Source organism: Chlorocebus sabaeus, chromosome 22 (genome assembly GCF_047675955.1).
Source record: "Chlorocebus sabaeus isolate Y175 chromosome 22, mChlSab1.0.hap1, whole genome shotgun sequence".
Lineage (NCBI taxonomy): Eukaryota > Metazoa > Chordata > Mammalia > Primates > Cercopithecidae > Chlorocebus > Chlorocebus sabaeus.
Window position 1 is genome coordinate 98,170,144 of NC_132925.1, and position 25,246 is coordinate 98,195,389.

Sequence of the window (25,246 nt, forward strand, 5' to 3'; positions counted from 1 at the left end):
CTGTAGTCCCCGGTATTTGGGGAGCTGAGACTGGAAGATTGCCCGAGCTCAGGAGTTTGAGGCCAGCTTGGGCAGCATAGCAAGGCTCTGTCTCTTAAGAAAAAAACAAAAACAAAAAGAAAATACGTGCTTTGGGTATCTGCTATGTAAAAACTTGTAGAGAGGCATTTTCAGGACTGAGATGTCTCCTCCACACAGTAGGGATCAGATTTACTCCAACAGGACTTCACTAATAGCTTTTTAGTTTACTAATAGCTTTTTTAAAGCTCTGTTAATCTGAAACCACATTTCTGTATGTCTGAAGTCTGCCCAGTTTTGGAACAGTTTGTGAAATAAAAAGTGCTAACTCTAAATCAGTGATCTTGTGTTACTCATTGAGCTGGAATAAATATTTCCTTTAGTATGAGTCTTTACTTTTTCCAGAGATGAGGCATTAAAGAGGAAAATGTAAATGTAAACCGCATGGCAGTTCAAGAGCATTAAAAATGTAGATGAGTTCAAGCTTTTATTACACAACTTGAAATGCACTTCAGATAATGGTATGCAATTTATTTGGATGCGATGCGGAATGTTTTCAAACCTTTCAGACTGATTCGGTTGTGGTGTATAAGCCTTGGGTCTGCATTTCAGTCTCCAAGCCTTAGTTTTCTCATCTGTAGAACAGGGATAATAGTACCTACCTTAGAAGGTAATCGTAAAGATTAAGTAGGATGCTTCTTTTGAAACACTTAGTACAGTGTGTGGCAAATAGTATCCTCTTGACAAGTGTGTAGCACCATGACTGTTATTATTAGGCTCATTATTTTAATCTCATATTAATCTTTGAAGATTGTAATAGGGCAATAATAGTAATGGTACATACTTCATAGAAATGAATTGGCTGTTAAAATATATAATGCTTTTTGTGCGTTCCTGGCGTATATAGTAAGGGCTTAATAGATGTAATGTTAAAATTTTTAAAAATGAAATGTAAGTAACACATTCATTTAACCTCCTTAACTCTGGAAAACTAGAACCTTGGCAAGGAGTTTCATCTTTGAAGATAACTCTTGGTAGTTATAAGTTTAGAAATATTAATAATGGAAAATTCATGCTCTCCATTGAGTGTACAAATATAATAGCTTATGAATTAAGTTACTAGAGTCAATGGGAACTATGTAGCACCCACTTCAATTTGGCAAGTAGACATATTGATGTTGATACATTTTATTTTGTTAAAGTTTTAGCTTTCCCTTGACCTTAAACAATACTTTTGATAAAGCCACCGTGACAGCCTTTTCATGCACATGTATGGTAGGCTCTCCAGTTTGCACAGGGAAGTATTGTATTATTCAAGACTTTATTTGCAAACAGTAACACCCAATTCAAATTAACTTATAACATAATTTATTTGCTCACATGACTGAGAAGTCAAAGACTTGTGGATACAGCTGGTTTAGGGGCTTGATTTCTGTCTGTGCTACTCCGTTTTTGTGTCTTTCTCGCCATCTTTTTGCTCTGCCTACATCTACTCTGCTTTGTTCTCAGATAGGCTCCTATTCTCATCCACTTGGTAGGTAAATGGTTCCTGGCAGAGAGGATAATCCTAGAGAAAGGGTGGATGTCTTTTCTAATACTTCTGGAAAAATGCTCAGGAAGAACAATAATTTAATCTTGTTAAGTACCATGTAATACCCATGTTCCAGGTGCTTATCAGAGCTGCTGTGTAATATGAACAAAAGCTCAGTTGTAAGAATAAATATCTGTATGAGGGCTCTCCAGAGAAACAGAGCCAGTAGGAGCTCTGTGTGTGTGTGTGTGTGTGTGTGTGTGTGTGTGTGAAATAAAGATTTATTTTAAGAAATCGGCTCGCATGATTACAGAGGTTGAGAAGTCCCAAGATTTGCGTTTGACAAGCTGGAGACCCAGGAGATCCTGTGGTGGTGTAGTTGCTGTCTGAAAGCTGGCAGGCTAAAGACTGAAGAAGAGCCAATGTTTCTGTTTCAGTTAAAAGGCAAAGCAGACCTGTGTCCCAGTTCAAGGCAGTCAGGCAGGAGGAGTTTCCTCTTACTCAGCCTTTTTGCTCTTTTCAGGTCTCTGATTGGATGAGATTCACCCATGTTAGGGAGTGCCACTTGCTTCCCTCAGTGTACCGATTCAAATGTTAATCTCATCCAGGAACACCATCACAGCCATACCCAGAAAAATGTTTGACCAAATGTCTGGGTACCCTACTTATTGAGTAACTTGACAAATAAAGTTAACCATCACAACGTCTATCATAATACCATGAATGAACTGCGTACTATTTAAGTTGATGAATTAATATCAAAGAATCGTTATCCTTTCTCATGTGCATGCTTTACTTTCTAAACAATGAACTTTAGGGGCCGAGCGTGGTGACTCTTGCCTGTAATCCCAGCACTTTGGGAGGCTGAGGCTGGCAGATCATGAGGTCAGGAGATCGAGACCATCTTGGCTAACATGGTGAAACCCCATCTCTACTAAAGATATAAAAAATTAACTGGTCGTGGTGGCAGGTGCATCTAGTCCCAGCTACTTGGGGGGCTGAGGCAGGAGAATGGCCTGAACCCGGGAGGCGGAACTTGCAGTGAGCCGAGATCGTGCCACTGCACTCCAGCCTGGGTGACAGAGCAAGACTCCGTCTCAAAAAACAAAAACAAAACAAAACAAAAAGAATGAACTTTAAAGTATTTGTTTAGTGCCTATCACATGTGGATTATAATACCATTTATAAGGAGATAGTATTTGAGTTAGACTTTGAAACCTGAGTATTATTGGATAGAAAACAGATGGGGCTGCTGAGTGCACCAGCTCACTCCTGTAATCCCAGCACTTTGGGAGGCCAAGGTGGATGGATCACCTGAAACCAGGAGTTTGAGACTAGCCTGGGCAACATGGTGAAACCCCATCTCTAGAAAAAAAAATACAAAAATTATCCAGGCGTGGTGGCGCACGCCTGTAGTCCCAGCTACTCAGGAGGGTGAGGTGGGAGAATCACCTGAGCCCAGGGGTGTCGAGGATACAGTGACCATGATTCTACCACTCCAGCCTGGGCAATAGAGTGAGACCCTGTCTCAAAAAAAAAAAAAAAAAAAAAAAAAAAAAGGTGGCCGGGGGGCAGAAAGGGAATAAGCAAAGCTGTGGAAGAGGCAGGAAGCAGTCTAGCTTGTTTCCAGCAGAAACCTGCACATTGAGAGTCAGGTGAAATAAGCTGGATAGACAATATTTTCTCTCTTCATCAGTTCATTTACTCACCTGATACTAAATGTATCTTATTTCACAGGCGTGTTTCTAATTGTTGGAAATATTAATGACCAAGATAGGGATAGCCTCTGCCTTTTTACAGAGCTTAGTCTCTGACAGTTCCAAGAATTTCAGAAGTTTTTTTTTTTTTTTAACTGAAGAAATTTGTAAGTCATGTATGTAAAAATGTTTGCTGAAATATTAAGTTTATATTGAAGCCACCTTTATTAAACTTTGGGCCTATATAATGTTAGTAAATCTGGAGGGAGCATGTGTTGTTTCTGAAACTGTGCTTTGCTTTTGAGTTTTACAATTCATATTTTCTAAAGCTCAGGGTTTCTCAACACTCTGTGCCCTTAGGACAGTATTTCCCATGACCTACCCATTTATACCTTTCTGAGCTTTAGTGCTCCTTTTATCACAATTTTAGAAATACCGTTTAATTAAGGACATTTTCACTAAGGTCAAGAAAAGGATACTTACCATCAAAACTTTTATATAACTTTAGATTCTAAGTATTAATATAATACAAGAAAATTTAACTGTAAATGTCTGGTTAGTTTTCTGTTGATACATAATGAATTACCACAAACTTGGTGGCTTAAATCAATGCCCGTTTATTAGGTCACAGCTCCATAGGTGAGAAGTCTGCGACAGTGTCCCTGGGTTCTCTGCTCAGGTTCTCACGTAACTGAAATCAAGGCATCCCCTGGGCTGAGTCTAGAGGCTCTGGAGAGAAATCTGTTTCCAGGCTCATTTAGGTTGTTGACAGAATTCAGTTTCTTGTGTTTGTATTAGTTTCTTAGTGCTCCTGTAACAATTTATATACACCAACTATCTTAAAACAGTAGGAATTCATTCTTTAACAGTTCAGGAAGCCAGAAGTCTGAAATCAAGGCGTTGGTGGCGTTGGTTCCTTCAGGTGACCCTGAGGGAGAATCCATTCTGTGCCTCTGATGTCTGCAGGTGATATTTGGTTTGTGGTGGTATCACTCCAATTTGTGCTTCAGCTTTCATATGGCTTTCTCCCTTGTGTCTCTGTCTCAGTTTTTCCTCTGCCTTTCTCTTATGGGTATGCCATCACTGGATTTAGATTTAGGGCCCATCCTAAATCCAGGATGATCTTTTTCTTTGTTGTTTGTTTTGTTTTGTTTTGTTTTGAGATGGAGTCTCCCTCTGTTACCCAGGCTGTGGTGCAGTGGTGCAATCCCGGCTCACTGCAACCTCTGCCTCCCTGGTTCAAGAGATTCTCCTGCCTCAGCCTCCTGAGTACCTGGGACTACAGGCATGTACCACCACACCCAGCTAATTTTTATATTTTTAGTAGAGACGGAGTTGCCCCATGTTGGCCAGGCTGGTCACCAACTCCCGACCTCAAGTGATCTGCCCGCCTCTGCCTTGCAAAGTGCTGGGATTATAGGTGTGAACCACCACACCCAGCCTAACCCAGGATGATCTCATCTTGAGTTTCTTAACTACATCTTCAGAAACCTTTTTTTTTTTCTTTTTTTTTTTTGAGATGGAGTTGTGTTCTGTCACCAGACTGGAGTGCAGTGGAGCGATCTTGGCTCACTGCAACCTCTACTTCCTGGATTCAAACAATTCTCCTGCCTCAGCCTCCCAAGTAGGTGGGACTACAGGCGTGTGCCACCATGCCCAGCTAATTTTTGTATTTTTAGTAGATACGGGGTTTCACCATGTTGGCCAGGATGGTCTCGATCTCTTGACCTTGTGATCTGCCTGCCTCAGCCTCCCAAAGTGCTGGGATTACAGGCGTGAGCCACCATGCCCGGCCGCCAGAAACCCTTTTTCTAAATAAGGTCACATTGATGTGTTTTTTGGGTGTTATTACTTGGACATACTTTTTTGGGGAGCAATTACTCAACCCATGGTTCATTTATAGGATTACAGTACCCATATCTGTGCTGCCTTATGTGCCTTAAGGTACCTGCATTTCTTCTTACAGAATCCCTCCATCTTCAAGCTGAAAATGATGTGTCAAATCCTTGTCATGCTTTGACTCTGTCTGACTTCATATTTTGCCACCAGCTTGAGGAAACTCTGTACTAACTAAGTTGGTGATACTGGCCATGATAATCTTTATCTTGTGGTTCTTGTTTGGATGTGAATCTTGACCTTGCCTATAACTTGGTGTGTATGCACTCACTTCTTCCTTTTTTCAAGATACTTGGAATGCCAGTGTCATAACTCAGTTATCTGTGTGATTAATGAGCAAAGATTTGCTTCTCTTCTGGGAGAAAAGATACCACATATACTCAGAAAATCACCATGGTTTTTATTCAGCTGAGAGACAAGATTTAATTTTAAAGGTTTATGCAGAAGAGAAGAGGCAGTGTTTAATGGAACTTAAGCCCAAATTGACCTTATTAATTAAAATCAGCACCTCTCAGAAGTTTAATATCAAAGTTATTATCAATGAAATGTCAGTACTGAAAGTAGTCTTATGCTGACTATTTGGACATTTTTTTCTGAGATGTGTTACATAAGGTGAGGACATTTCTCTTTTAGTATTTAGCTGTAAATGGGACTAGATTTTTCACTCAGGAAACACCATTGCTTATTATTGGGGAAGTGGAAATTTTCATACTCTTATGAATGTAAATCTAATTTGTATTAGTACTACATCATGTGATTGTGCATATGCAGTTCAAGATCCTTCCAGTCTTCCTCACTGCCTCTTTTTTTTCTTTTTTAAATTAATTCTTTCCATAAATACATATTAAGTGACTTCCATGTGCTAGGCACTGGGGATGCAGTGGTTAAATTCCCACCCCTCAGTGAGCTTACATTCCTGTGGTCAAGACAAAGCAATAAGGAAATAAACATGTGGGATGACTTCAGCTAATTGTGAGTACTATAAAGAAAAGTATGAAACATTGTAAGGGGAGAGCGTGTGTCGGTAAGGGGAATGAGGGAGGGGCTGGCTGTTTTAAATAGCATGGTCAGAAAAGGCTTAAGTGATGTTGCAAGCTCTGGGAAAAATATGCTATGCGATTTGCCTTTGGTAGACTGGAACCATTTTGCCAACATATATTTTAATTTTATGTATATATTTTTTTAGCTTTGAGTGTTTGTATTGAAAAGAGATCATGCTGATATAAATGTGCTTACAATATTTTATAACAGTATGACATTGAACATTTCTCTCCTGGGGAAAATGAGTACAGCACTTCTTTTTTTGTAATTCTCTTGTGACCTGTAAAATTATCAGGGCCATAATAACTTCATAAATTATTAAGGCTTTGTTTTTTAGAATCTGAGAAAGGAATATATTCCTTACAAATTAGAATGGCATTTCCTTTTAGGAACTGGAATTTATCTATCAGTGGCAACACACTGTAGGGTTGTTTAGCTGCCTTATGAATAATGTTCAGCAAAAGTCTTGAGTTTGACTACCTAATTTCTCTGTTTGTGGCTCAAAGGACACTGGGATGGTTCTGTATTGCTTCTTTGTCTCCCTTAGCTATAAGCATTCTATGTTAAAATAGCTATGAACTTGACCATCTTTGATAGGAATCACAATAGAAAGGAGTATTTTATTTTTGTTCTTTACTTAATTTTTTTTTAATTAAAAAAAAAAAAGTTTTGTCTGGGTATGGTGGCTCACACATGTAATCCCAGCACTTTGATAGGCTGAGGCAGGCAGATTGCTTGAGGCCAGGAGTTCGACACCAGCCTGGGGAACATAGTGAGACTGTCTCTATAAAAAATTAGAAAAAATTAGCTGGGCATTGTGCTGTGTGCCTATAGTCCTAGCTACTTGGGAGGCTGAGGTAGGAGGATCACTTAAGCCCAGGAAAGTCACGGCTGCAGGGAACTGTGATCATCCCACTGTATTCCAGCCTTGGTGACAGAATGAGACCCTGTCTCAAAGCATAAAAACTTTGGATATATTATATTTGTACATATTTATGGGCACATGTGAAATTTTGTTACATGCATGCAATGTGTAATGATTGATTAAGTCAAGAGTATTTGGGATATCTTGTTACCCAAGTGTTTAGTATTTCTATGCGTCAGTATATTTCAAGTCCTCTCTTTTAGCCATTTTAAAAGTAGAATACATTGTTGTTAACTACAGTCACTCTACTTCTCTATCAAAGAGTAGAGCTATTCCTTCTAGTTAACTGTATGTTTGTACCCATTAACCACCTTTTCTTCATTCCCCACTCTGCCTATACATTCTCCCTAGTGTCTGGAATGTATCATTCCACCCTCTAACTCTTTGAGATAAACTTTTCTGGCTCCCACATATAAGAGAATGTGGTATTTGTCTGTCTCTGCCTGGCTTATTTCACTTAATGTAATGACCTCCATTTCTCCATTTCATCCATATTGCTGCAAATGACATGATTTCATTCTTTTTTGTGGTTGAAGAGTATTCCATTGGGTATGTATCTCACATTCGTTGATGGACACTAGGTTGATTCCTGATCTTTTCTATTGTGAATAGTGCTGCAAGAAACATGGGATTGCATGTGTTTCTTTGATATACTGATCTCTTTTCCTTTGGATAAATACCTAGCAGTGGGATTGCTGGATCATGTAGTAGTTCTATTTTAAGTTTTTTGAGAAGTCTCCATACTGTTTTTCATAATGGCTATATTACATTCTCACAACAATGCATAAGAATTCCCCTTTCTCAGCATCCTTGCCAATATCTCTTATTTTTCATCTTTTTCATAGTAGCCATTTTAATCAGTATAAGATGATATCTCATTGTGGTTTTCACTTGCATTTCCCTGTTGATGTGATGTTGAGCATTTTTTCATGTACCTGTTGGCCATTTTTATGTCTTCTTTTGAGAAATATTTATGTCCTTTGCTCACTTTTAAATGGGATTATTATTATTATTATTATTATTATTGGTTTTTTACTGCTGAGTTGAGTTCCTTATATATTCTAGATATTAGTTCCCCTCTTGGTTGTGTAGTTTGCAAATATTTTCTCACAGTAAACAAATTGTCTCTTATTTTTTGAATAAAGTCAACAACAAACTCTGTTGACTTTGTTGTGCCGCGTAGAAGCTTTTAAGTTTAATATAGTCCCATTTGTCTATTTTTGTTTTTGTTGCTTGTGCTTTTGATGTCTTAGCTATAAAATCTCTCCCTAGACCAATGTCCTGAAGAGTTTTCCCTATGTTTTCTTTTAGCAGTTTTATAGTTTCAGGTTTTATGTCTTTAATCTATTGTGATTATATATGATGAGAGACAGGTCCAGTTTCATTCTTCTGGATATGGTTTTCCAGTTTTCTCAGTACCATTTATTGAAGAGAGTGTCCTTTCCTCAGTGTGTGTTGTTGATGGCTTTGTTGAAGATTAATTGGCTACAAATGTGTTGATTTGCTTCTTAGTTCTCTATTCTGTTCCATTGATCTGTGTGTCTATTTTTATACCAATACCATGCTGTTTTAGTTACTATAGCCTTGTCATATATTTTGAAGTCAGGTAGTGTGATGCTTCTAGATTTATTCTTTTTGCTCAGGATTGCTTTGGCTATTCTGGCCTTTTTTGTTTTTGTCATTGCATATGAATTTTTAGATTATTTTTCTATTTCTGTAAAAAATGACTTTGGTATTTTCATAGAGATTTCATCGTATCTGTAGATTGCTTTGGGCAGTATGGTCATTTTAATGATGTTAATTCTTCCGATCTGTGAGCAAGGGGTGTTTTTCACCTTTGATAAATCTTTTGTAGATAAAATTTAACTTCAGATAATTTTCATCAAAAGCATCATCATATTCTACCTTTTTTCTTTTACTTAATCATTGTATAATGTTTTGAGTCTGTGCCTAAATTGGCACATTCAGGTACAGTGATCTCCCTCTTTGGGTTACTAACTACCGAAATGTAAATTGGGATAGTTTGGGAGTCAACGGTAGGTGATAGAGCATAAAGATAAATATTATTTGCTCCCTCTCAATCAGGATAGTCAGGATAATTCTACTACTTCAGTTCTTTGCATATGTTTTGTAAATCTTGAGTGTTATTTAAGTGATTTCTTTTATCTGTTTTAGGCTTTCATAGTGAAAATTTGCTGTTGGTCTAGTTGAAGAGACAACCCAGAAGAGAGTAGAGCTTACTATGTGCAATTATATTTAACATTTATTTTGAAGTACCTACGTTTCTTTTACTTAAAAAAGTGTGTATATGTATATATACATGCACGTGTATGTATATACATATATACATACCTATATATATAAGTATATATAGGCTTTCCCACCTGACTGTCCATTTCACTATTCATTTACGTATCCATTTAACTATTGATATACTTTTATCTATGTATCCATGCAAAACACCAGAGAATCACACAGAGCTCAATCACATAAAAATCGCTTCGACTGGGAAGTCTTGAAGTTAACTATTGTTTGATTTATACCTAATTTCATTTTATAAAGTTTTGAAGTTGACTAAAGATGTCACCTAGTTCACATTTTGAAAGACACTGTGCAGAAAATGCCAAGAAGAATCAGCCATCTACTCCTTTCTTGTAGCAGTCTAGAGGAATATACTTAACCTTCTCAAAAGTTAGATTTTACCTCAATATCCTTGCTGTTTGGCAGCCTGCTATTTACCTAAACCCAGAATATCTCTTTCCACACACATCTCTGTAAACTTAAGCTTCAGATCCATGTCGCATTCTATTAGATTTACATTTTAACACATTACCTTCCTCAAATCCTTCCCTTGCTTAGAAACATTTTAACCTAAAGATTGTAGAACACATTAACAGTATTTACCCAACTATTCAAGACTCTCAACATTTTGCTTCTTGCCTGCCATTTTAAGTTAATATCTTCCTGCTTCATTCTATGGTTTCTTCATTCCTGGTGAGATTTACTTAGCACTTTCTGAAATTCTCTGTTTGGAACCTGTCTGTCCCCACTATTCCTCGACATTGTATTGTTATTATCTATGTCTGTGACTGTATCTACATTTATATAACACTATATTATTGACTGTCTTATAAAATTATCTATACCTACATTTGTAGATGTACTAAAAATCATTTGAACAATTCCCAATCACTGAATATCTAGGAGTTCCCCAGTATTATACATTATATATAATGCTACAAAAAACATTTTTTATGGCTGCATCCTTGGACACATCCTTGTTTCCTTTTGTAGAATCTCTAGGGATAGAATTTCTGTGTTAAAATTCATATACATTTTGGCCAGGCATAGTGGCTCACTCCTGTAGACCCAGCACTTTGGGAGGCCAAGGCGGGAGGATCCTTAGAGCCTAGGAGTTTGAGACCAGCCTGGGCAACATAGTGAGACCTTGTCTCTACAAGAAATAAAACAATTAGGTTGCATGAGCCTGTGATCTCAGATACTTTGGAGTGGGAGTGGGGAGGGACCTGGGCTGAGGTTGGGGGATCCTTTGATCCTGGAAGGTTGAGGCTGCAATGAGCCATGATCTCACTACTGTACTCCAGCCTAGGCAACAAAGGAAGACCCTGTCTCTCCTCCCGACCCTCAAAATTATATGCGTTTTAAAGGTATTTAAAACATTCTGCCAATTTTTTTAAACAGGATGAACAGTTTATATTACCAGCCTCCCTTTATGAAACTGCCCATTTTATTGTACCCTTGTTAGCTCTAATTTGCATTCCTCCAGATGTTGATGTCGTAGACTATTTCTTCCCTAGGCTTCTTGGCCATTTATTTCCTTCTTTGTGAATTTTGTCCATTTTTCTGTGGTTTATTTATTGATTTGCAGTAGCTCTTTATATAGTAAGAATATTAACTTTTTTGTTTTACCCACATTCTGCAAGTTATCTTTTCCTCATTTGGTTTGTTTATGGTGGTTTTGCCATTAAGAAATATTTAAATTAAGAACTTCAAGGTGGCCAGGCGTGGTGGCTCACACCTGTAATGCCAGCACTTTGGGAGGCTGAAATGGGTGGATCATGAGGTCAGGAGATCAAGACCATCCTGGCTAACACGATGAAACCCCGTCTCTACTAAAAATACAAAAAATTAGCCGGGCATGGTGGCGGGCGCCTGTAGTCCCAGCTACTCGTGAGGCTGAGGAAGGAGAATGGCGTGAACCCATGAGACGGAGCTTGCGGTGAGCTGAGATAGAGCCACTGCACTCCAGCCTGGGGGACAGAGTGAGACTCCATCTAAAAAAAAAAAAAAACTTTAAGGTTTTAAGTGTTTTTCTCATTCATTTTACATTTGTTATGCTAAAGAGGCCTTCTTGCCCAACAATATGTAAATATTTACTCATTTTTAGTATTCTAATAAAGTCAAAATTTTTTCCTTAAAATTTTAATTTATTAGAGATACATTTTCTTGAGATATAGTCTAACCAGTCTAACTCCCTTTCTAAATTTACTCTTTCCTGTCCAGTGCTAGGTGTTACCTTTCTTTTCTTTCGATTTATAGTCGTGCGCCACGTGGGAGTACCTTCTGAGAAATGGTGCATCGTTAGGCAGTGTTATCATTGTGAAGACATCATAGAGTTTACCTTATACAAACCTAGGTGGCACAGCCTACTACACCCCTAGGCTCTATGGTATAGCCTTTTGCTCCCAGGCTGCAAACCTATGCAGCCTATTACTGCACTGAATACTGCTGCTAACTGTAATACAATGGTAAGAATTTATGTATCCAAACAGAAAAGATACAGAAAAAATTTTTTGTATGACCACTGTTGTATATGCCATCTGTCGTTGACCAAAAATGTCATTATGTGGCACATGACTGTATGTGTGTATTCTTTATTCCACCCTATATGTAATAATTATTGTGGTTGTATAATGTATTCTAGCCTTTCATGTAGCAGAATCTTCCTCATTGTAGGAACATTCCTCAAACCCTGAAGTTTCTTGAATATTCTGGAATCACTCCTTCACATTCTCAGAGCACACTCTATTGAGATGAAAATTTGAGTCTCTGACTTAATCCCTGCAGAATGGACTTCTTTATTATACAGTTCCTTCTCCCTCCCCTCAACAAAATTGGAGACGCTTCTCCACTTGACCAATTGTTTGGTCACATCCCTCAGAATATTTTCTCATGATAATCCAGAGTTGTTTATATACCAGTTTCAGTTTTCTCCCAGCTGACCTAATTGGGCACTGTCTATACCAGGCACTTGACAAGATAGGGATTTATTAATTATAGGATTGGTAGTGAAGAATTAAGAGTTGGGGACTATCTCATCTTTAGCTTCTTGCCTTAGGTCCCGAATATGCGATCTTCTTTGGAATAGATCTGAATTTAGTATGAATGGTCTTTCTTGCCTGCATCTTTCCTGTTTTGGTCTCTAACAAAGACATCTTGGTTAGAGAAGATCCTAGAGAAAGAAGTGTGAGGTTCCAGGGCACCATCTGGACACGGCACTGTTATGTCAACAGTGACCTTAATCTCTGGCCAGCCTCAGGGCACTTGGAGTACTCCTCTCCAGCCCCTAGTCCATCAAAATGGGCCAGCTCTTCACTAGTCAGTCTTCTCTGAGGCCATTTCAAGAGTCAGGGCTCATCACTGTATATTTTTTTCTGCTAAGTTGCATTCAAAGGAGTGCAAGACTCAATGACTAGCTGCTTTTTCAAAGACGAGCTTAATAAATCACAGCCTACTTTTGGCTTGATCTTGCTGACCATTACAAACCTATCATTTGATTAAACTAAAATATATTCAGTATTTATATTCTAAACATGCCCAATATGAATTTTGCCTTTCATTTTTTCCAACCAGAGGGAAACAGAGCAATATTCTTTGGGAAAATTCTTACGCGTAAGCTAGTGCAAGCTTTATTCTTCCCTCCTGTTTCAAGGTTAAATAACCTCAAACAACCTCAAGACACTTTGATTTCAGCCAGTAATGTTTCAGCAGTGTTTTTTCTTTGTCTCTCTCTCTCTCTCTCTCTTTTTTTTTTTTTTTTTTTTAAAGAGACAGGGTCTTGCTCTGTCACCTAGGCTGGAGTGTACTAGTACCATCATAGCTCACTGCAGCCTTAAATGCCTGGGCTCAAGCAATCCTCTCGCCTCAGCCTCCTGAGTAGCTAGTACTATAGGTGTGTGCCATTGCACCCGATTAATTAAAAAGAATCTTTTTTTTTTTTTTTTTTAATAGACAGGGTCTTACTATGTTGCCCAGGCTGGTCTCTAACTCCTGGTCTCCTGTAATTCTCCCACCTTGGCCTCCCAAAGTGCTGGGATTACAGGTGTGAGCCACCATCCCTGGCCAATGTTTTCTTTTTACATTTGGATTCTATGTTTCAAGTCTATTTTAAGATATATTTTCCAGCCCTGTTGAGAATGTTTTTTTCTGTTGTATTTCTAAGTAGTTGTTGTCCATATTTCCTCTTGTGATTTCCACACAAGCACGTGAATAAGACAATTACTTGGGAAGCTTTATAAAAATTCACAGGCTTGTGGCTCCTTCCTTCTGTGATTCAAGTATGTCTTGGAGTGGGAACAAGGAGAGCTGGTTATCCAGGGTACATGAAGAACTCATCAGAAGTTTCTCACTGTCACTTCAATTTGATTCTACCTGGCCAGACAATTTCCAAATACTGGTAAGCAGTGGAAGAGGATTGTTATTTTATTTCTGACTTTAATGACAGTGCCTCTCAGTTTCCTTCTTAGGGATGTATGCCATAAAGGGTTAACTCATCATGTGTAAGGTGTTCAAACTTTGCATGTTCTAGAGAAACTGATCCTTGACTGCCGCTTGGGAGATAACTTCCTGGCCTTGGAATATCCTCCCTGGTAAGAGTGCCTTTGAATACGTGAGACCTTGAGACATGCCTGATAATTTATGGCAGTAACATTGTGAGTTATGATGGGGGCCTTGGGCTACAACACATCAGCTTGACCTCTGGAGGAGCTAGAGACTAGGACACTAAGGTCAATTCCACAAGTGATCCATGCCTACATGACCAACTTCCAGTAAAAACCCTGGACACCAAGGCTCAGGTGAGCTTCTCTGGTTGGTAGTACTTCACTAGTGTTGCACACATTGCTACTGGAAGGAGTAAATACTGTACAACTCTCCTGGGAGATGACAGCTGGAAGCTTGTCCTGGTCTCTCCTTGTCTGTGCCCTATGCGCCTCTTCTCTTTGCTGATTTTAATCTGCATCCTTTCACTGTAATAAACCATAGTTGGGGGTGTGACAAGTTTTAAGAGTTTTGTGAGTCCTTCTAGCAAATTATTACACTTTGAGAATATTCTTACATACTCTTTACTCAAGATGGCAAGAACCTTTTACTTAATAAGAATTCGTAAAGGAACTAATGATCTCTCTCTAGTATGCTAAGTTGTGTCTTCTTTTAAACAAAATTTGAAGTAGATGTTAAATCTTATCAGACATTTTTATTATCCCTAAAGATGCTTGCTTGGTATTTGTTTTATTTATATGATAAAATATATTAACTGATTTCCTAATGTTGATTTTTTTCATTCTTGAAATTACTCACACTTGATTATACTGTATGTTTTATACATGGGCAAATCTTTTAACTGCTATAATTTTAAAATTTAAGCAAATTTTCTAAAATATGATATTTCCTGACTTCTTAAACAGAACTCTGCATTCCACTTAACATTGTGTTGACTCATTACCCAGTTTTGGACATTGTGGTGCGTAGTGGGCTTCAGGTCCCATTTGAGTTTGAGCAACTTCTTACTCTGTATTAAATGCTCCACAGACTGTTCGTTGCTTGGGGTTCTTGGGATTGATTTCTTTTGTTTTTCTTATGCTTTCAAGTCCTACTTCTTATAATTCATTGGTTGTCTTCCTGTAATAGTCCCTCTCTTCTCTTTACTTAGCTCCTTTTTAATGGTGGTGGACTTACAGGCTATATAATTAGGCTTGTTATACAGTGATTTCCAAAATGACGGTAAATAAGCTCTGAGTCAGCATGGGGCCCTATTCTCTAGATGAAAGGCGTCTGTTTTATATCATAGATTTTAAAAATATCCAGTTAGGAATTTTAGAGATATTTTTCTCCCTTTTTAGTTGTTGGCTATTCCAAAGAATTAAATAATAAAATTGGTTAGTTAGTTTGTTTATTCATTTGATGCTTGTTTATTGAGCATCTACACAGTGCTGCATACTGGAGAGTAAACCTCAGATAGGTAAGATGTAGTACATAAATCAGCCTCTGCCTAGCGAATCACATGGGAAAACAATCTTGGGAGAACTTCGTTGTGGAAATTTTGATGAAAACATTTTGAGTTTTATTCTCTTTGGTAATAAATTTAATTTAGGATTTTTTTTTTCAAAAATTTTGTAAACAAAATATTGTCATTGGCTAGACATCTAGGAACCTGACTATCAGAGTACACCCAATTAACACTTAGCTGATAAGGGTAGTTCACTGTGCCTCAACTGTTTGAGCAGACAGTCTGGTTTATGCCGAACACAGCTGCTTTCCTTCTGGGAATCTGGAATTTTCATACATTTTAGATAGAGGTTGCCTACATGACCAGCCCCTCATAAAAACTTTGGCCATTGAGTACTCAGTAGACTTCCTTGGGCAGAAACATCACACACATGTGCTGCATTTTCATTGCTGGGGGAAGAGCATGCTGTGTGTGACCCCTCATGGAAGACAGAGGACATAAGGAAACTGGCACATGACATCCTGTAGTCCTCTGCGTGCATCCTTTCCCATGTGATTCAGAGGTGGCCTTACAATGCTGCTGTGCTACCTCTTAGCCATGCTGAGTCCTGTGAATTCTCTAGCGAGTCTCTGAATGTGAGGATGTTCTTGGAGACCTTTAACACAAATGCCTAGTGTTTATTGATCTCTTACTATATGCCCAGCTCAGTACTAATTGTTTTACATGGATTATCTCACTGAATCTTCCCAACAGCAATATTTTATGAAGTAAGTGAGTATCATTATCAGCATTGAAGAGTGAAGTTGTTTCAAACTTCATGAGGTTAAGTAACCTGTGTAGGTCCCATAACTCATACATTTATTTCAGTGTCTGTATATGTTTCAGATGTTTGTACCTTATGGTATATTATTTCTATTGTTCAGAGTAGCATTTAAGTGAGGACACCTACTGAGTTGTTTTTTCTTTTGTCTTTCTATATTTGGTTTATTCTCTTATTTCAATAGAGCATATTTGCCAGTAACTTTCTGAGAAGGGGCACATGAGAGGTAAATTACTTAAATCTGTATTAGTGTGTAAAATATCTTTCTTTCTCAAGCTAAATTGGTAGTTTGGCTGGATATAGAATTCGAGGTTGGACATAATTTTTCCTACTGAGTACTTTTTAAATATCTTTACCATTTCAGGTATGAGCACATTCTTGTAGAACCTGACCCAGTACCAGCCTATGCTCTGAAACTGCTAGTCGCGATGACTGAACACAACCCAACCTTCACAAGGTACTGGAAGTTCATATTTCTTTTTCTTGTGTCTCACCTATAAAATGAATTTTATGTGTTCTGAAAATGTTATTAAAGATGAGATTCCAAAAGACTAATGTTTGAGTTGTCAAAATCATCATTTTTTAAATGTTTCATGGATTGTAATATCTCATTTATGCTGTTTTGACTCTCGTTCTCATATTTTAAATTCTTGTTAGAGTCGGCATACTGTGGAATGCATGCTGCTTTAAAATGATAACTTCTCTTAAGAGATAAAACAATATATGTACTTTAAAAATTGGTGCCTCATTTTGTACTGAGCAGTTTATTAAATCTCAATAGTATTTATCGACTGTTATTTGCTACCATTTTATTTAGTTGACATACTTTTTTTTTTGGAGACGGAGTCTTACTCTATGTCACCCAGGCTGGAGTGCAGTGGCGCCATCTCAGCTCACTGCAACCCCCGCCTCCTGGGTTCTAGCGATTCTTCTGCCTCAGCCTCCCGAGTAGCTGGGATTACAGGCACCTGCCACCATGCCCAGCTCATTTTTGTGTTTTTAGTAGAGATGGGGTTTCACCATGTTGGCCAGGCTGGTCTTGAACTCCTGACCTCAGGTGATCCACCCACTTTGGCCTCCCAAAGTGCTGGAATTACAGGCATGAGCCACCCCACCTGGCTGATATATATATATGTGTGTGTGTGTGTGCGCGTGCGTGTGCGTGTGTGTGTGTGTGTATATGTATTTTTTTTTTTAAGTGGTAGAGAGCTTTTATCTTTATTGAAGGTACTGAATACGATGATGTCAAATTTCTTTTTTTTTTATTTTTTTATTTTTTTTATTTTTTTATTTTTATTTATTTTTTTATTATTATACTTTGAGTTCTAGGGTACATGTGCATAACATGCAGGTTTGTTACATATGTATACTTGTGCCATGTTGGTGTGCTGCAGCCATCAACTCGTCAGCACCCATCAACTCGTCATTTACATCAGGTATAACTCCCAGTGCAATCCCTCCCCCCTCCCCCTTCCCCATGATAGGCCCCAGTGTGTGATGTTCCCCTTCCCAAGTCCAAGTGATTTCATTGTTCAGTTCCCACCTATGAGTGAGAACATGCGGTGTTTGGTTTTCTGTTCTTGTGATAGTTTGCTAAGAATGATGGTTTCCAGCTGCATCTATGTCGCTACAAAGGACACAAACTCATCCTTTTTTATGGCTGCATAGTATTCCATGGTGTATATGTGCCACATTTTCTTAATCCAGTCTGTCACTGATGGACATTTGGGTTGATTCCAAGTCTTTGCTATTGTGAATAGTACCACAATAAACATACGTGTGCATGTGTCTTTATAGCAGCATGATTTATAATCCTTTGGGTATATACCCAGTAATGGGATGGCTGGGTCATATGGTACATCTAGTTCTAGATCCTCGAGGAATCGCCATACTGTTTTCCATAATGGTTGAACTAGTTTACAATCCCACCAACAGTGTAAAAGTGTTCCTATTTCTCCACATCCTCTCCAGCACCTGTTGTTTCTTGACTTTTGAATGATCGCCATTCTAACTGGTGTGAGATGGTATCTCATTGTGGTTTTGATTTGCATTTCTCTGATGGCCAGTGATGGTGAGCATTTTTTCATGTGTCTGTTGGCTGTATGCATGTCTTCTTTTGAGAAATGTCTGTTCATATCCTTTGCCCACTTTTTGATGGGGTTGTTTGTTTTTTTCTTGTAAATTTGTTTGAGTTCTTTGTAGGTTCTGGATATTAGCCCTTTGTCAGATGAGTAGATTGCAAAAATTTTCTCCCATTCCGTAGGTTGCCTGTTCACTCTGATGGTAGTTTCTTTTGCTGTGCAGAAGCTCTTTAGTTTAATGAGATCCCATTTGTCAATTTTGGCTTTTGCTGCCATTGCTTTTGGTGTTTTAGACATGAAGTCTTTGCCCATGCCTATGTCCTGAATGGTACTACCTAGGTTTTCCTCTAGGATTTTTATGGTATTAGGTCTAACATTTAAGTCTCTAATCCATCTTGAATTAATTTTCGTATAAGGAGTAAGGAAAGGATCCAGTTTCAGCTTTCTACTTATGGCTAGCCAATTTTCCCAGCACCATTTATTAAATAGGGAATCCTTTCCCCATTTCTTGTTTCTCTCAGGTTTGTCAAAGATCAGATGGCTGTAGATGTGTGGTATTGTTTCTGAGGACTCTGTTCTGTTCCATTGGTCTATATCTCTGTTTTGGTACCAGTACCATGCTGTTTTGGTTACTGTAGCCTTGTAGTATAGTTTGAAGTCAGGTAGCGTGATGCCTCCAGCTTTGTTCTTTTGACTTAGGATTGTCTTGGAGATGCGGGCTCTTTTTTGGTTCCATATGAACTTTAAAGCAGTTTTTTCCAATTCTGTGAAGAAACTCATTGGTAGCTTGATGGGGATGGCATTGAATCTATAAATAACCTTGGGCAGTATGGCCATTTTCACGATATTGATTCTTCCTATCCATGAGCATGGTATGTTCTTCCATTTGTTTGTGTCCTCTTTGATTTCACTGAGCAGTGGTTTGTAGTTCTCCTTGAAGAGGTCCTTTACATCCCTTGTAAGTTGGATTCCTAGGTATTTTATTCTCTTTGAAGCAATTGTGAATGGAAGTTCATTCCTGATTTGGCTCTCTGTTTGTCTGTTACTGGTGTATAAGAATGCTTGTGATTTTTGCACATTAATTTTGTATCCTGAGACTTTGCTGAAGTTGCTTATCAGCTTAAGGAGATTTTGGGCTGAGACAATGGGGTTTTCTAAATATACAATCATGTCATCTGCAAAGAGGGACAATTTGACTTCTTCTTTTCCTAACTGAATCCCCTTGATTTCTTTCTCTTGCCTGATTGCCCTAGCCAGAACTTCCAACACTATGTTGAATAGGAGTGGTGAGAGAGGGCATCCCTGTCTTGTGCCAGTTTTCAAAGGGAATTTTTCCAGTTTTTGCCCATTCAGTATGATATTGGCTGTGGGTTTGTCATAAATAGCTCTCATTATTTTGAGGTACGTTCCATCAATACGGAATTTATTGAGCGTTTTTAGCATGAAGGGCTGTTGAATTTTGTCAAAAGCCTTTTCTGCATCTATTGAGATAATGATGTGGTTCTTGTCTTTGGTTCTGTTTATATGCTGGATTATGTTTATTGATTTGCGAATGTTGAACCAGCCTTGCATCCCAGGGATGAAGCCCACTTGATCATGGTGGATAAGCTTTTTGATGTGTTGCTGCATCCGGTTTGCCAGTATTTTATTGAGGATTTTTGCATCGATGTTCATCAGGGATATTGGTCTAAAATTCTCTTTTTTTGTTGTGTCTCTGCCAGGCTTTGGTATCAGGATGATATTGGCCTCATAAAATGAGTTAGGGAGGATTCCCTCTTTTTCTATTGATTGGAATAGTTTCAGAAGGAATGGTACTAGCTCCTCCTTGTACCTCTGGTAGAATTCGGCTGTGAATCCATCTGGTCCTGGACTTTTTTTGGTTGGTAGGCTATTAATTATTGCCTCAATTTCAGAGCCTGCTATTGGTCTATTCAGGGATTCAACTTCTTCCTGGTTTAGTCTTGGAAGAGTATAAGTGTCCAGGAAATTATCCATTTCTTCTAGATTTTCCAGTTTATTTGCATAGAGGTGTTTATAGTATTCTCTGATGGTAGTTTGTATTTCTGTGGGGTCGGTGGTGATATCCCCTTTATCATTTTTTATTGCATCAATTTGATTCTTCTCTCTTTTCTTCTTTATTAGTCTTGCTAGTGGTCTGTCAATTTTGTTGATCTTTTCAAAAAACCAACTCCTGGATTCATTGATTTTTTGGAGGTTTTTTTGTGTTTCTATCTCCTTCAGTTCTGCTCTGATCTTAGTTATTTCTTGCCTTCTGCTAGCTTTCGAATGTGTTTGCTCTTGCTTCTCTAGTTCTTTTAATTGCGATGTTAGAGTGTCAATTTTAGATCTTTCCAGCTTTCTCTTGTGGGCATTTAGTGCTATAAATTTCCCTCTACACACTGCTTTAAATGTGTCCCAGAGATTCTGGTATGTTGTATCTTTGTTCTCATTGGTTTCAAAGAACATCTTTATTTCTGCCTTCATTTCGTTATGTACCCAGTAGTCATTCAGGAGCAGGTTGTTCAGTTTCCATGTAGTTGAGCGGTTTTGATTGAGTTTCTTAGTCCTGAGTTCTAGTTTGATTGCACTGTGGTCTGAGAGACAGTTTGTTATAATTTCTATTCTTGTACATTTGCTGAGGAGTGTTTTACTTCCAATTATGTGGTCAATTTTGGAGTAAGTGCGATGTGGTGCTGAGAAGAATGTATATTCTGTTGATTTGGGGTGGAGAGTTCTATAGATGTCTATTAGGTCTGCTTGCTGCAGAGATGAGTTCAATTCCTGGATATCCTTGTTAACTTTCTGTCTCGTTGATCTGTCTAATGTTGACAGTGGAGTGTTGAAGTCTCCCATTATTATTGTATGGGAGTCTAAGTCTCTTTGTAAGTCTCTAAGGACTTGCTTTATGAATCTGGGTGCTCCTGTATTGGGTGCATATATATTTAGGATAGTTAGCTCTTCCTGTTGAATTGATCCCTTTACCATTATGTAATGGCCTTCTTTGTCTCTTTTGATCTTTGATGGTTTAAAGTCTGTTTTATCAGAGACTAGTATTGCTACCCCTGCTTTTTTTTTGTTCTCTATTTGCTTGGTAAATCTTCCTCCATCCCTTTATTTTGAGCCTATGTATGTCTCTGCATGTGAGATGGGTCTCCTGAATACAGCAGACTGATGGGTCTTGATTCTTTATCCAGTTTGCCAGTCTGTGTCTTTTAATTGGAGCATTTAGTCCATTTACATTTAAGGTTAATATTGTTATGTGTGAACTTGATCCTGCCATTATGATATTAACTGGTTATTTTGCTCGTTAGTTGATGCAGTTTCTTCCTAGCCTTGATGGTCTTTACATTTTGGCATGTTTTTGCCATGGCTGGTACCAGTTGTTCCTTTCCATGTTTAGTGCATCCTTCAGGATCTCTTGTAAGGCAGGCCTAGTGGTGACAAAATCTCTAAGCATTTGCTTATCTGTAAAGGATTTTATTTCTCCTTCACTTATGAAACTTATTTTGGCTGGATATGAAATTCTGGGTTTAAAATTCTTTTCTTTAAGAATGTTGAATATCGGCCCCCACTCTCTTCTGGCTTGTAGAGTTTCTGCCGAGAGATCTGCTGTTAGTCTGATGGGCTTCCCTTTGTGGGTAACCTGACCTTTCTCTCTGGCTGCCCTTAAGATTTTTTCCTTCATTTCAACTTTGATGAATCTGACAATTATGTGTCTTGGAGTTGCTCTTCTCGAGGAGTATCTTTGTGGCGTTCTCTTATTTCCTGGATTTGAATGTTGGCCTGCCCTACTAGGTTGGGGAAGTTCTCCTGGATGATATCCTGAAGAGTGTTTTCCAGCTTGGTTCCATTTTCCCCCTCACTTTCAAGCACCCCAATCAGACGTAGATTTGGTCTTTTTACATAATCCCATACTTCTTGCAGGCTTTGTTCATTTCTTTTTCTTCTTTTTTCTTTTGGTTTCTCTTTTCGCTTCATTTCGTTTATTTGATCCTCAATCGCTGATACTCTTTCTTCCAGTTGATCGAGTCAGTTACTGAAGCTTGTGCATTTGTCACGTATTTCTCGTGTCATGGTTTTCATCTCTTTCATTTCGTTTATGACCTTCTCTGCATTAATTACTCTAGCCATCAATTCTTCCACTTTTTTTTTCAAGATTTTTAGTTTCTTTGCGCTGGGTACGTAATTCCTCCTTTAGCTCTGAGAAGTTTGATGGACTGAAGCCTTCTTCTCTCATCTCGTGAAAGTCATTCTCCGTCCAGCTTTGATCCGTTGCTGGCGATGAGCTGCACTCCTTTGCCGGGGGAGATGTGCTCTTATTTTTTGAATTTCCAGCTTTTCTGCCCTGCTTTTTCCCCATCTTTGTGGTTTTATCTGCCTCTGGTCTTTGATGATGGTGACGTACTGATGGGGTTTTGGTGTAGGTGTCCTTCCTGTTTGATAGTTTTCCTTCTAACAGTCAGGACCCTCAGCTGTAGGTCTGTTGGAGATTGCTTGAGGTCCACTCCAGACCCTGTTTGCCTGGGTATCAGCAGCAGAGGCTGCAGAAGATAGAATATTGCTGAACAGCGAGTGTACCTGTCTGATTCTTGCTTTGGAAGCTTCCTCTCAGGGCTGTACTCCACCCTGTGAGGTGTGGGGTGTCAGACTGCCCCTAGTGGGAGATGTCTCCCAGTTAGGCTACTCAGGGGTCAGGGACCCACTTGAGCAGGGAGTCTGTCCCTTCTCAGATCTCAACCTCCATGTTGGGAGATCCACTGCTCTCTTCAAAGCTGTCAGACAGAGTCGTTTGCGTCTGCAGAGCTTTCTGATGCGTTTGTTATTGTTTACTGTGCCCTGTCCCCAGAGGGGGAGTCTACAGAGACAGGCAGTTTTCCTTGAGCTGCTGTGAGCTCCACCCAGTTCGAGCTTCCCAGCAGCTTTGTTTACCTACTTAAGCCTCAGCCATGGCGGGCGCCCCTCCCCCAGCCTCACTGCTGCCTTGCTGGTAGATCACAGACTGCTGTGCTAGCAATGAGGGAGGCTCCGTGGGCGTGGGACCCTCCCGACCAGGTGTGGGATATAATCTCCTGGTGTGCCCGATTCCTTAAAGTGCAGTATTGGGGTGGGAGTTACCCGATTTTCCAGGTGTTGTGTGTCTCAGTTCCCCTGGCTAGGAAAAGGGATTCCCTTCCCCCTTGCGCTTCCCAGGTGAGGCGATGCCTCGCCCTGCTTCAGCTCTGGCTGGTTGGGCTGCAGCAGCTGACCAGCCCCGATCCTCCCGCACTCCCCAGTGAGATTAACCCAGTACCTCAGTTGAAAATGCAGAAATCACCGGTCTTCTGTGTCGCTCGCGCTGGGAGTTGGAGACTGGAGCTGTTCCTATTCGGCCATCTTGCTCCGCCCCCCCCCTTCAAATTTCTTTAGAACTTGTTGCTGGGATGTTTTTAGTTTTGTAAAGAATAGTTTGTCTGAGAGGTCCACAGAAGGGGAAGAAAGGAGAAAGGAAGAGGTTCTTTTTGCGCTTAAACAAGAAAACTACTTTTCTTGTACAGGTGGTGTCTGAGGACCTTTTGGGATTTGAATACCATCTGTAGGTGCAGTGCATCTCCAGAGCTACCAGTTGGTCTTTAACAAAGAACTAAATCACATAGCTCCCACCATCTTGATTTCCTCTGGTCTGCTGTCCAGTCACAGAAAGTACTGCATTATTATGAGCCATTATGACTGCTGTTACTAGCAAACAAGAAAGGCTGTTATTAGAAAGTGCTCATATCCAAAACACTCATCCCAGTGGGTGTGTCAGGACACATAGATTTGCTGTGACTGAGTCACAGGAGACAAGTTGCTCTTGGTCTTTTGGGTTTGGGTCATGCTGGGGCTGTAGTAGTTCTCGAGCCTATTACCTTCCCTTATCCATTTCCAAAGGATGCCATGTAAATACTACCCTCTATTCTCTGAGCCATGTTGCAAAATAATCCGGGAGCACTAAGCTAATACCCTTTTTATCTTTGCCAATTGGAAGCAAAATGTTTGCTTCAGTGTTTCTATAGCCTTTTAGAGAGCCTGAGCAATGAGCCTTCCAAATTCATCACTCAGAAGGGATCGTTCTCTATTCCTGAAGAAGAAATTTAATTCTAAAGACTGAATCTGTATTAGAAGTTGTATAAAAATTCAGATAGTTATTTCTTTCCTGGACTTTTGACATCATGTGCTAATACTGTATCCTAATTTTATCCTTTCATTGGATTGAACAGATTGCAATTACTTTTTTAAATGTAACTTTGGCTCATTCACGTGTCATGTTTTCTAGACTTCTTTTCCTTCTTGCCAACTCTATTCAGCTTAATTTCCTCATATTGAGGAGAAAAACCCTAGAGAAGTAGAAACAGTTCTTTGGCCTCTATAGAATCTTTTTATCTTAAAAGTGATTAGAGACTAGGTTTAGAAGTCCATTTGCTCTAGTTTTTAAAAAAAGTTTACAAGCAGACTTTAGTGGAATAGTTTTTGTATTTTTTTGTTTTGATCGAACAAGTAATATTTGAATATACTGTTTTTGCCTTAAATTCTAACAATAAAATCAAGAGATCTTCTTGGCTTCTCCATCCCCCACACCCTCTGCCTCACAGGTTTCTCCCTTAGGGTCAGTAATTGTTATTATTTTGGTTATGTCCTCCTGAATTTTTTGTGGCTACTTAAATTCTGTCTGTCTGTCTGTCTCTGTCTCTCTCTCTCTCTCTGCCTGCCCGCCTATCTGTATGTATGTGTATGAGTGTATATATACGAGTATACACACACATATGTGTATATACCTGTGTATATGCCTCCTGGGTTCAAGCTATTCTCCTGTCTCAGCCTCCCGAGTAGCTGGGATTACAGACATGAGTCACCACACCCGGCTAATTTGTTTTGTATTTTTTAGTAGAGACAGGGTTTCTCCACGTTGGTCAGGCTGGTCTCAAACTCCCAACCTCAGGTGATCCACCTGCCTCGGCCTCCCAGACTGCTGG

At 39.1% G+C, this 25,246-nt stretch overlaps 1 protein-coding gene across 10 annotated transcripts in view; it reads left to right on the forward strand.

The window, feature by feature from the left end:
• The window catches only part of ULK4 (unc-51 like kinase 4), a 702,682-nt gene that overhangs the window by 259,568 nt on the left and 417,868 nt on the right, over positions 1-25,246 (forward strand). For all 10 annotated transcript variants that reach the window (XR_012090659.1, XM_073010314.1, XM_073010313.1 and 7 more), the window contains one exon: positions 16,541-16,633. Coding sequence is in view for 9 of the 10 variants with exons in the window: in XM_073010314.1 (XP_072866415.1) it covers positions 16,541-16,633 (93 nt within the window). In the remaining variant the exon portion in view is untranslated. The remainder of the gene's footprint in view (positions 1-16,540; positions 16,634-25,246) is intronic.